At 34.2% G+C, this 13116-nt stretch overlaps 1 protein-coding gene across 8 annotated transcripts in view; it reads right to left on the bottom strand.

Annotated features, from left to right (window-relative positions):
* The window catches only part of EPHA5 (EPH receptor A5), a 364565-nt gene that overhangs the window by 291670 nt on the left and 59779 nt on the right, over positions 1–13116 (bottom strand). For all 8 annotated transcript variants that reach the window (XM_055297460.2, XM_055297462.2, XM_055297461.2 and 5 more), the window contains exon 3: positions 1460–2123. In XM_055297460.2, coding sequence (XP_055153435.1) covers positions 1460–2123 — 664 coding nt within the window. The remainder of the gene's footprint in view (positions 1–1459; positions 2124–13116) is intronic.

Genomic DNA, 13116 nt, shown 5'->3' with positions numbered 1-13116 from the left:
ACATAAAACCTCACCTTAAACCAGTAAGATACCCCAAAAATAAAAGATAATATTAGAACATTTATTTGATTCCAATCCTGAAGAAATTATGATTCATTTCCCCAATAAGCTTATCAGCATTTTATAAATGTAATTTTGATTTAACAAAACCTTCAGATGTGCTTGTGTAGATATAAAATCAGGTGTAGAAAGTTGTAGCTTGCATGGAAAAACAACAGAATTAATAGTAGATGGTATTTCAAAGATACAAAATAGAAACTGGTGCCGAAAAAGGAATTTCAAGTAAACTGCAATGCGTTTCTGGAGAGAATTAATTAACCAAAGTTATTATAATTTACAGGTAATTTCTGGTTTTGTTTCCCTGGATCGATAATCAATCTACAGTCAAGCAAGAACAAATGAGGAAGTCTGATTCATGTAACAGAGTGGACTTAGGAAAAATAAATGCACCTGAAGCTACCAGGTGGGACCAAGGGGCTGCTCAGCATTCAAAGCTTCCTCAGTTAATACTCATTAACTTTCATTACCTATTTAGTACACTCACATCATGATGAAAACAAGTTCAGGATCATGAGGCTGAATACTTTAAATAAAAAAATGCTTGCTTTCTTTCCCATAAACTGCTCTTCGTTTTGATATAAAATACTCCCCTGTTCCAGAAAGCCATTGACAAATTTCCAGTTTAAACGGCCAACTCACCACACTGTGGGCAAAATGAGGGCATTTTCAAATGAAGAGAGAAGCATGCATGATCAAGTTTCAATTTAAAAGAAAAATAAAAACAGAAAAAAATCCCCAAGGGCAAATTGCTTTAAAATGACCTTTTGTATTGGTTCTATCTTCAAATAGTTATTTTTGTGGGGCACTGCTTATTATGCATTTAAAAATATCTGTAGTTTTTAAACAGCAAGTATGTAATTACAACCATATGTAAACAACACAGTAAACTAATCCTGTCAGTTTACAAATGTTTTGCTATAAAGTTCATATGGCTGAACTTTTTTTCTGAAGAATTTTTAAAAGGCAGTTAAAAACATGCCAAAACTAGTCTAATCTGAGATTTTGCATTTAAATTTTATACAGCAAATAAAGAGTAGATACAAGTTCATGGAGAGAAAATAGAAGTAGCAGACAATAATTACACAATGAAGGTTACTAGCCCCTTGGTTTGAGCTTTTCAAAAATAAAATTTCTAAAAGCAAAGTGAATATGAAATACTACACTGCAAGTCAGACACTCTCTGAGTATTAATTATGTATATCCAATAAAATATTACATTAAATCTTTCACGGTTGCCAGAAATTTTAAAATTCTGAAAAGAGAAAAATCAAACTTGAGAGAAATAATCTCCATAAATTAGCAAAGTAAAAGGTCATTTGCTCATAATCATTGGAGGAAATACATATACATGATCCAACTGAAGCAGACAGCCCCTGCAGATCTGGAGGCAAACTCTTACCTTGACAGGTGCCATTTTTCTCTTCATATCCCGCCTTGCACATGCATTTCCCGATGGGCACCAGCCACTCCCCTTCAGCGCTGCAGTGCATTTTGGGAGGTTCATCGGTCACGGAATGGTTGACACAGGAGCCTGACACTTCGAGCAATTGGGAAGAATCAGCTCCAGTGATGGTGTCAGGGAAGACAGCCAAGTGTCGTACCACAGAAGGGCATTTTTTATAGTATACACGCACAGAAACCAGAGCAATGCAAGCACCAACATCTTGAAAAGCAAGATAAAATCCCTTTTTGCTTAGAGGTCCTACATCTCTGACCTCCGTATTCAGTTTCATAACACGGTCACCAAGATCAAGTTCTGTAAAGCTTTCATCGGCAGCAATGGTATCAATTTTGATGTATTGGTTTTCCTTGATGTTTCTCCCATTCTGATCATCTGACTCAAAGTAATACATGTTAAAGGTTTCCTTACAGGTCCCCAGTCCTCCAGGAAGGCTGTTGCAGTCCCGCAGGGTAAATTTGAGTTCTATGAAGATTCTGGAAGCACCTTCATTGGAGATCCAACTGGTCAAAAGCCAGTTATTCTGATTCTGTTCCATCACTTTGCATACTTGGTATGTGTGGATAGGGGCATAATTTTCATCCACTTCACCAATCTCTTCCCACTGTACAATATAAAATAGAAAGATAAAAAATTCAAAAATTAGAAAATAACCAGGAACTATGGCAAAAATTATAAAAGAAAACTAACAGATATAGAAACATTCGTATCCTCAATATGTGGTATTTACAGAAGGAACTAAAGTATTGGGAGAAGAGAATCACAAATTTTTATTGTAATTTTTAAATTAAAAGTAAATTAAGAAATTATTATTCTTCTCCAACATAACTCCAAGATGAACACATATGAATATGCCCCAGGGCAGGGGGGAACCATGCATTTCAGAGTAAAAATAAAAGAAATTTAAATGTGGGTGAGGTTAACAAAATGAAGCAAAGAAAGAAAAATATGTATATTTTGAATAAAGTTCAGCATATACATAAATAGGGTAGAATACAAGAAATGCAATTAAAAAATGAAATAAGGGAAAAAAGGACCACAAATTTGAAAAAGAAGGGAGAAAAATGTAACATAAAAACACAGTCATTTATTTGAATCTGTCATGTCACAAATAACACATCGATGGAATAAAAGTTGAAAGAAAATCCATTAGTTTAAAATTAATAATAGATCTTTATTTCACTGAACCCATCTATTCAGGACTCTCACAAATTGGCTAGCTAAATATTAATTCATAGATTTATCTACATATATAAACATGGAGACAGATATGAAAGAAAGATTAAAAATTACAGATTAAGAATATGGATAGCCTTGTCATTTTGAATACTAACTAACTTCTTGTGATATGTTGGGACCCCATTCATTCTTTCTTACCAAAGCATTATTTTATGCATATGGCCTTAAGAGTTCTGAAGATATACAGGATGTAAAAAAAATTAAGTACAATTTATATAGCTTCCAAAATATGATTTGGCCAAAGAAGAGTTCTAAACCTATCTCTTTCCTAATACTCCAGTTTTGAGAATCTTGATGTACCATAACCATTTCCTGAACAGTACAGAGCCAAATTTTTATTTTTCATAAAGATGTAATTATAATTTAAGGAATTTCTGAAACCTGTAAAAAATCTGTGTATGCAAAAGTGATATATCATTTTAAGTCTTTAATATACCACTGAAACACAAAGAACAATGAAACCATACTGACTTTCAAAAAATCCAGAATGTGTGATTTCAGACATTAAGTATTGTAGATAAAAAAAAAACTTCATAGACACTCATTTCTTTAGACATGAAATTAAATATAGCATTACTTCTTGATTCTGTTCTAAAAACAAAGATGTGAACAATGTGAGGCACAAAGGATGCAAATAAATCTTATACATCAGATGGCTCCTCTCGAAATCTAGCTGCCACATCAGACAGACATAAGCAAAAGGTGCTAATGAGGTAAAACTGTTGAGCTCCTTAAATTCACAAGAGAGAGACATGAAGATTTTATCTTGCCAAACAACTTCCATATTATGTTATTACCTAAAGCCTCAGTTCTTTCACTAAATCTCATTTTTGTCCTCTCTCAAAATGTATAGAAACTCTACTTAGCTCCCGATTTTCTAAACCAGATACCTATTGCAGCATTCCATTATTAAACTACTTACACTTCCTTTCCAACGTGACTTAAGTATCAATCTCTTTATATTATAAACGGCACCAAATATTATGATCAATATTTCATGCAAAAGAATATGTCAACTAACCAAATAAAATGGTAAGAATTATCAATTTACCGTAATAAGATTAAATATATATTTTTTGAATTAGTAAAATGAAAGATAATATCAAAAATCTCTTCTCTATAAAAATAAAAATGCTACTTCATCTCTGTTTTAAATATTTGTTTTATGATAATATTCCAATACAAAACACAAATATGTATATTTTTTGCCTTGAATCACTTACTGATGACCTATTTCTGGACAATATATTCTAGTAGGATCCTCCCAGCAAGTAAAAGCAAGCAGAATAACAGGATCTTTCAAGATCATAAGCCAAGCAATTCAGCCTTTGTCCTTACAAAGTCCAGGGTACCACAAATATTATTAAAAATGCAAGCCACACAGCACTTGACAGGACAGCTTAATAGTTACCGCTTCAGGTGATAATTTCAAAGTACATGCATAAGCATCTTGCTTCTCTGAATATTCTCAATTAAGAAGAGGGAAACTATAATTTTCTTTGAATTCAGAAACTGTCATGGTGAGATTTTATTTATTTTTCTTTTCAAGTACCCAAAATATAAATGATGGCTCACATTTAATATTTCAAGAGAGCAAACAGAGTGAGTTTAATTTAAATAATTACGGCCATAAGCCATTCAGAGAATCACACGGGTAATATATCCATCTCTAATATCTGCTGTCATTGAGACACATATACTAAGAAATGGACAGAAATATTTTATTTATTGTAGGCTGGCTCTCTGAAATAAAACCTTGAATTTTCCTAAGCTTTCTTTGCCCTTTAATGTGAAGAGAATACCTTGCTGTCCTCAGCAAAAATCGGGTACAGAAAAAAAAAAAAAACCAAGAGGATGAAGAGAAAGTAACACTCAGCAAGAGCTTTAGAATGTGGCAGACGTGTTCCTAGACACTTTTACAAATGTCATGTACAGGATATTACAGTAACTTAATAAAAGGCACAGATAGGAATCAATATTTTCTGTTCTTTTTGTTGGATTTTTCCATGACTTCAGGATTTAATAAAAATATTTGCTGATCCGTTGATTACTAGAAGTGGTGAACCTGGACATTTTGGAAGCATGGATTGCTGAATGCAATATGATGGCTGTAGCTCTGCTCTTTAGGTCTAGCAGTTATTCAATGCTGTCCCCTAAGCCCATGCTTTTCTCTATGTTTATTTCCTCCTTATTGCCCATTCTTTCCCGTTAAGAATAAATAACTGGTTACACAGCTTGGATTTGCTGGATTTATCTCCCAGATTCTTAGGGTTACTCCTTTTCCCTCAGGGCTCTGAAAATTCCAGGTCAGTTGCATTCTAAACCCATTGCTGACCAGGCATCTCACATCAGCCACATTCATCAGAGAAGGGTGGGGGGAAGAAAGAACTTACTTACTTTCATAACCATATGTGTATCATGGAGTTACAAATTTTTCCTACCCAAGCCGTTAGGAACTAGTTTCGCCCCATCTGCCTCTCATTGCTCTCTTGGCCTTCTGGTATCAAACTCCTGCTGTTTCCTACCTTGTTGGCATTGCTATCATTTCCAGACCCCCAGCCTATACATCGTTTCTTCGTGCAGAACTTGAAAATACTGACTCATGACACCTGGGCTGGACCAGAAATCCCTCTTACATTATGTTCCCAAATTCACAGTAGGAAGCATCATGTGAACAGAGACAATTTTAACCTTTCAGGTTATTAGGGGTGCCCATTATCTAGTTCTGTGTTCATTATTATGTTTCTATTTATCTTGATTCTATATCGAGAGTCATCTATTGAGGCTAAGGTGCAACGGTAAGAAACTTTGGAGTAGACACCTAAAAAAAAAAAAAAGAAGCCACTGTATTGGTCTTGTATAGAAGAAAAATACAAGCCTGAAGCCCTAGTTTTAGTCCCAGCTCTTATAATATCTAGATGTATAAGCTGAGATCCAATCTCTGGCATAAGAACTAGGCAACTCTGTAATGAGAATGAAAGCTCTCTATCCTAGGCATCGAATATTCAATAAAGAACATCAGAAAGGGCCTTAAAAGAGCCAATCATATTGTTCACTTTAGAAATGAGAAATTGAAGACCAGACCAAAAAAAGGATTTACTCAAGTTCACACAAGACCAAGCTGACCACTGGGCATCTCCTCTGTGCATATCTTCCTTTGTCTTCTGGTCAGCATGTCTCTGCCTCAAAGTGTGGATTTGTGCATGGGATTCCTTGATTCATTGCATTAATTGCTACCCAACATTTTTTTCCAGACACCATGTAACCATAAATAAGTCTTTTTTTTCTTTTGCTATATATTTTAATACTCAAACCCAATATGAGGGAGAGGCAAGCATGATTTTCTTATCGTCGACTATATCTTAGAGTCTGATACAACAGGGCACAGAGTAGGGCACTTGATATATACTTTATGATGAGTTAATTAATATCAAATATATACATATAACTTATTAATTCAGAGATCCCACTAATTTGGAATAATTCAAACATATTGAATAAATAGCTAAATGTTTTGTGCTATATTTAAAACAAGAAAATACATTTTCTTCTTTGTAAATCATCAAAATTTTATAACAGCAAATTAGAAAGGTTTATAAAAGCAGATTAAAAAAATGAGTTCGGTAATTTTTAATTAAAAACACTATTTATTAAAAGAGATTGTCTTATTTCCATTGTTGATATAATTTTTATGAGTTTAGTTTTGCCTGTTAACCTGTTGAATGATTTTTCACTAGCGTTACATTTTACTAATTGTGACTGATAACTTAGTTTATTTTATTTGTGAGCCTATGTTTTCAAAATAAGTTTTTATTTTGTCACTCAGTAGTCTTCTTCACCATTCTGTGTAAATCAAAAGCCCAGAATATAGCATATCAGTTCAAGGAACTATGGACATATTTCATATTTCAGTCAAATAATATTAGGACCATCTTAGGGATTTCTTTTGCAGAATGACATAAAAATCTGGCAATCAATCAATTGCCTGCAGCTTTACTCTGACATGACCAAAGCATAACTTTCTAGGAAGACCTTGTTTATCACCTAACTGCCTCTTTAAATACAAGGAAAGCTGTTCTTCACACTTTGAGTCACATATTTTAAATATAATATCTTCTCAAGTTCCTCAAAGCTAAATAAAATATAGGTTTTAAATTTAATTAAAATATTTTTATATATCATTTATTGTGATTTTCATTGTGCAAATGTGCATGGTATGTTTTGTTTCACACACTATGTTTTGCTAACTTTACTGAAGATATCCTGATTTCAAATTACTAATTCAGTGATTTTTTTAAAAAGACATAAACCTAAGACCTAGAACCATAAAAACCCTAGAAGAAAACCTAGGCAATACCATTCAGGACATAGGCATGAGCAAAGAGTTCATAACTAAAACACCAAAATCAATGGCAACAAAAGCCCCAAATTGACAAATGAGATATAATTAAACTAAAGAGCTTCCGCAGAACAAAAGAAACTATCATCGGAGTGAACAGGCAACCTACAGAATGGGAGAAAATTTTTGCAATCTACCCATCTGACAAAGGGCTAATATCCAGAATCTACCCCCCCAAAAATACAAAAACAAAAAAAATCAAAAAGTGGGCAAAGGATATGAACAGACACTTCTCAAAAGAAGACATTTATGCAGCCAACAAATACAGGAAAAAAAGCTCATCATCACTTGTCATTAGAGAAATGCAAATCAAAACCACAATGAGATACCATCTCATGCCACTTAGAATGGAGATCATTAAAAAGTCAGGAAACCACAGATGCTGGAGAGGGTGTGGAGAAATAGGAACGCTTTTACACTGTTGATGGGAGTGTAAATTAGTTCAACCACTGTGGAAGACACTGTGGCAATTCCTCAAGGATCCAGAACCTGAAATACCATTTGACCCAGCAATCCAAATACTGGGTATATATCCAAAGGATTCTAAATCATTCTACTATAAAGACACATGCACATGCATGTTTACTGCAGCACCGATCACAATAACAAAGACATGGAAGCATCCCAAATGCCCATCAGTGTTAGACTGGATAAAGAAATGATTGCATATATACACCATGGAATACTATGCAGCCATAGTAAGGGATGAGTTCACGTGCTTTGCAGGGACATGGATGAAGCCAGGGGGTAGGCAGCTAGGGGAGGGATAGCATTAGCAAAACTACCTAATGTAGATGATGGGTTGATGGGTGCAGCAAACCACCATGGCACGTGTATACCTATGTAACAAACCTGCACGTTCTGCACACGTATCCCAGAGCTTAAAGTATTTTAAAAAAGCAATACCACCTCATGGTTTTTTTTTTTTTTTTTTTTTTTTAGAAAGTGCCTGGCGCCTGTAATCCCAGCACTTTGGGAGGCTGAGGCAGGTGGATCATGAGATCAGGAGATCGAGACCATTCTGACTAACACGGTGAAACCCTGCCTCTACTAAAAATACAAAAAATTAGCCTGGCGTGGTGGTGGGTGCCTGTAGTCTCAGCTACTCAGGAGGCTGAGGCGGGAGAATGGCGTGAACCCACAAGGTGGAGCCTGCAGTGAGCCGAGATCGCGCCACTGCACTCCAGCCTGGGTGACAGAGTGAGACTCCACCTCGAAAAAAAAGAAAAAAGAAATGCCTGGGAACAGTTTTACTACACACTAAAATTTGAAATTCAGACACTGGCTTCCCAAATGCTCAAACAATAAAGAGTCAAATAAAAGCGCAAACTTCATCTTGGGTTATAATCCTTTGAAAGACATTGTGTACTAATTTAAAGGTGATCCTGGAAGAACAGTATAAAGATATAGATCAATTTTAGATCAATTTCCTGTTACGCAATGCATGCATGACATAATTATACTACAGAATACAACTGCATCTTTTTGCAGATGAGTAAACTGAGGCCACAAACAACTGGCATACTAGAGCCAAATCAATATCTACAATTAGAAATCTGTGATTATAAATTATTTTTTTCTCCTTTTTAGAGGTTAAAATTACTATGCATAAAATATAAGGCCACTTGAGGTCATTTTAAGATACGAAATATTCATTATCTAATGAACCAGGTATTTAAGTTTTCTTTTTTTTCTTTATTATTATTATTATTATTATACTTTAAGTTTTAGGGTAGATGTGCACAATGTGCAAGTTTGTTACATACGTATCCATGTGCCATGTTGGTGTGCTGCACCCATTAACTCGTCATTTAGCATTAGGTATATCTCCTAATGCTGTCCCTCCCCCCTCCCCCCACTCCACAACAGTCCCCGGAGTGTGATGTTCCCCTTCCTGTGTCCATGTGTTCTCATTGTTCAATTCCCACCTATGAGTGAGAACATGTGGTGTTTGGTTTTTTGTCCTTGCGATAGTTTACTGAGAATGATGGTTTCCAATTTCATCCATGTCCCTACAAAGGACATGAACTCATCATTTTTTATGGCTGCATAGTATTCCATGGTGTATATGTGCCACATTTTCTTAATCCAGTCTATTGTTGTTGGACATTTGGGTTACGTTTTCAAAAGACAAAATTATGTGCCCTTGCTGTAGAATTATAGATTCCATCCTTCCTTGTTCAGTTTCCTTATTTTGGATCAAGAAAAAAAATGGGCAATCCATTGGGCAACAGAAGCATCTCTATTTTTACATATCACAACAAGAAAAATGTGGTTTTAAAAGAATAAAACAGGTAGCACAGTTTGTTTTAGAAATTCAATTTCTCTAATAGCTACGATTCTTTAGAAAATAAATATGACAAAATGTATCAACTTTCAGCAAAAATCATTTGAATCAAAACCTTGTTATATTTCCTCAATATTATGTTAGTGAGAAAAAAAAGACTTGCGTCAAGTAGGAGTTTGAGTTGTTCAAAACATCTTTAAAATTCATAAGTATGATGCAGCAGTATTGCTAGAAATGGCTCTATTAATTTTCTGTGTATGAAATAAAACTGAAGTTGATTATTGCCTGTGGAATAGCACAAATATTTATGAGCTCAAATTCAATTCATAATACAAATGAAATCACTTGAGAAACACAGAGATTAAAACTTTCAGGTTAATATTAATCTTTTTGCAGCAAAATTCACAGACAATTGGGCATCTATTTTCAACAGTACATGTGAATGGCAAGCCAGACATTTTTTTTTTCAACCCGGAGGAAAAAAATGTTTTTCTCTTCATTCAATGTTGTCACTGTATTTTTTCAAAAACATATAGATCCTTTCCTCATTAATTCTTTTAACAATTATCCAAGTGCAGAAGCAATAAATAGAAGGATGGAAAAATCAAAAGTGCATATCAGATAAAATACACACAATTAGAACAGTTTATGATTTAATCAAGAAAAGTATTTCTTAGTTAAATATCATGATGAACATAATATGCAAAGCAAAACAAAAACAAAAAACATAAATATAAGGACTGATTATGTATTTATTATGTATTTATTGTTATTCTACTTTTAATAAGAGATATTGAGTAGTTTCTCATTATATAAAAGATCAAAGATGTCATGAACACTTCAAATTTTAAAATAAGGCATTCAAAAAGACATACGAACTCATGTTCATCGCAGCACTATTTGCAACAGCAAAGACAAGGAATCAACCAAGATGCCCATCAACGGCGAACAGGATAAAAAAAATGTGGTAAATATAGACGATGGAACAGTCCATATTGGAATAGTCTAATAGTCTATATATGGAATAGTCTAATACACAGCCATTAAAAAGAATGAGATCCTGTCCTTTGCAGCAACATGGATGCAGTTGGAGGCCATTATCCTAAGCGAACTAACACAGAAACAGAAATCCAAATACCGCATGTTCTCATTGAAACACCGAATACACAGGGACACAAAGATAGGAAAAATAGACACTGAGGACTGCTTGACAGAGGAGTGTGTGGCAGTATGGGCTGGAAGGCTGCCTATCTGGTACTATGCTCACTATCTGAGTGACTGAATCATCTATACACCAAGGCTGTGTAACATGCAGTTTCCCCATGTAACAAACCTGCACATGTGCCCTGAGAACCTAAAATAAAAATAGAAGAATAAACAAATAAATTAATTAATTAAATGGAATTTTTTCCTTGAAAAATTTACTAATTAGAACAAATGCAAACTATCAGTCAATAATAATTTTAAAATAATGAGCAAAGTAGGTAACCATGCCTGAAATTAACAAATTAATAAACTGAATAAAATCTTAAATGATCTCATTATTGTTTTATAAAAAGCAACCCTATTATATATGGTACATGTGATCTAATTTGTCAGTAATGTGTGCCATGAGTTATAATTTTAAAAGATGCAAATAACAAATAGGTTTATAAACCACTGATCTAGTTTAGGTCCATTATGGTACCACTGTATATGGAGACACCTTCATACTTAGGTGATGGTAGCCTTCCACTATGCCAAGAGATGATTAGGCCAACATTTGATATCATGCAACTGTAGCAACAGAAATAAACTTTTGTGTAATATTATGAAAGTTTACATAGTTGGTGAGTTTATATCTTTCTTAAGAGTGATTGCAATCTCAATTATATATTATTTAAGCTGGAGTACAAATTTAACATGTAGATTTTAAGGTATTTCATGTTGCAGGACTTCAAATGACAAACACATATATGCACACATGTGCACACACCCACAATTAAGAATTCCTTTGCGACAGTCATCGTGAGACATTAGAGATGGTCCTTTTAGTGATATTTCAATATATTTCAGTATATATTTCAATATATTTCAGTATATTCTCAATAAGATGTAAATTGAAAAGGAACATAATTGGTATTCTTTAATATAAACATTGCACTGTCCTGTTATAGATAGCTGTAAATTCTGTGGGGAAGCCTTATTTTCAAAGCAGAATGAAAGTTTCAGTAAATGAGAGAAAAGAAACTATTTCACTTGGGATTCAGCTTAATGAAAATAAAGTAGATTAGCCTTTGGTGGACTTAATGTTTCAGGCAAAATAAATACAATTACATCCTTGTTGTTCTGGCAAAAAAAAGATTTCAGTAAACCATGTGAAACTCTTGATTATATATTCACTCTATAAAATACATGCGAAAATATAATGCTGCCTGTCCTCATTTTTCAGTAGATAATATTATGCTTGTGATGCAGGCCTTGACAACAGCACCCATAAATCAATTCTATATCTCACATTAATCATGTTCTTGTCATCAGTGGCTATTCAACACAAATTTCCATCTCATTTTTTTTTGTTGGAAAACAGCCACATTAGGGCTGTTAGCTTTCTCAAATGTAAGTGGCTATATTGCCATAATACATAATAAAGTGCACTCCATCCACTTGCCAAACCAGTATTAAAGACATTCTATAGAAATTGAGGCTATCCAGGAGAATGGCGTGAACACAGCAGGCGGAGTTTGCAGTGAGCCAAGATCGCGCCACTGCATTCCAGCCTGGGCGATAGAGGGAGACCCTGACTCAAAAAAAAAGAAAAGAAAAGAAAAAAGAGAAAAAGAAACTGAGGCCATCTACTGTCAGTGCATTGTCCAGTCAGTAGCTGGCATTTCCATAGAGAACGGCTTTATTTTTAATTTTTTAAAACAGATTTAGGAGGTATAAGTGCTGTTTTGTTGCATGGATATACTGCATAGTGGTGAAGTCTGGGTCTTTTGTGTAACCATCACCGGAATAGTTACCCATTAAGTAATTTCTTAATGTTAATTTCTTAATGTTAATGGTAACATTGTTGCCCATTAAGTAATTTCTCATCCCTCATCCCCCTCCCACCCTCTCACCTTGCAGAGTTTCCAAAACTTATTATTCCACTCTCTATATCCATGAGTACACATTATTTAGCTACCACTTATAAGTGGGAACATCTGGAATTTGACTGTTTCTGAACAGTTTCACTTATGATAATGGCCTCTAGTCCCATTCATGTTTCTGCAAAACACATTACTTCATTCTTTTTTTATTACTGAGTAATATTTCACTGAATATATATGCCACATTTTCTTTATCCAATCATCCTTTGATGAACACTTAGGTTAATTCTATTATCTCTGCTATTGTGAATAATGCCGTGAGAAACATAGAGGTACAAGAATATTATTGATGCAATGATTTATTTTCCTTGTGTGTTTTCTTTTGCAAAATATCTGTTCATATCTGTTCACTTTTTAATAAGGTTATTTGTGTTGTTTTGGGGTTGTTGTTGTTTCTGTTCCTTGTAGACTCTGGATATTAGTCCTTTGTCAGATGCATAATTTGCAAATTTTTTTTCCATTCCTCAAGTTGTCTATTCAGTCTGATGATTATTTGTTTATTTTGCTGTTCTGAAACTTTTTAGTTCAAATAAGTTCCATT

This window comes from Symphalangus syndactylus, chromosome 10 (genome assembly GCF_028878055.3).
Source record: "Symphalangus syndactylus isolate Jambi chromosome 10, NHGRI_mSymSyn1-v2.1_pri, whole genome shotgun sequence".
Lineage (NCBI taxonomy): Eukaryota > Metazoa > Chordata > Mammalia > Primates > Hylobatidae > Symphalangus > Symphalangus syndactylus.
This window is presented reverse-complemented; position numbering and strand designations above follow the sequence as displayed.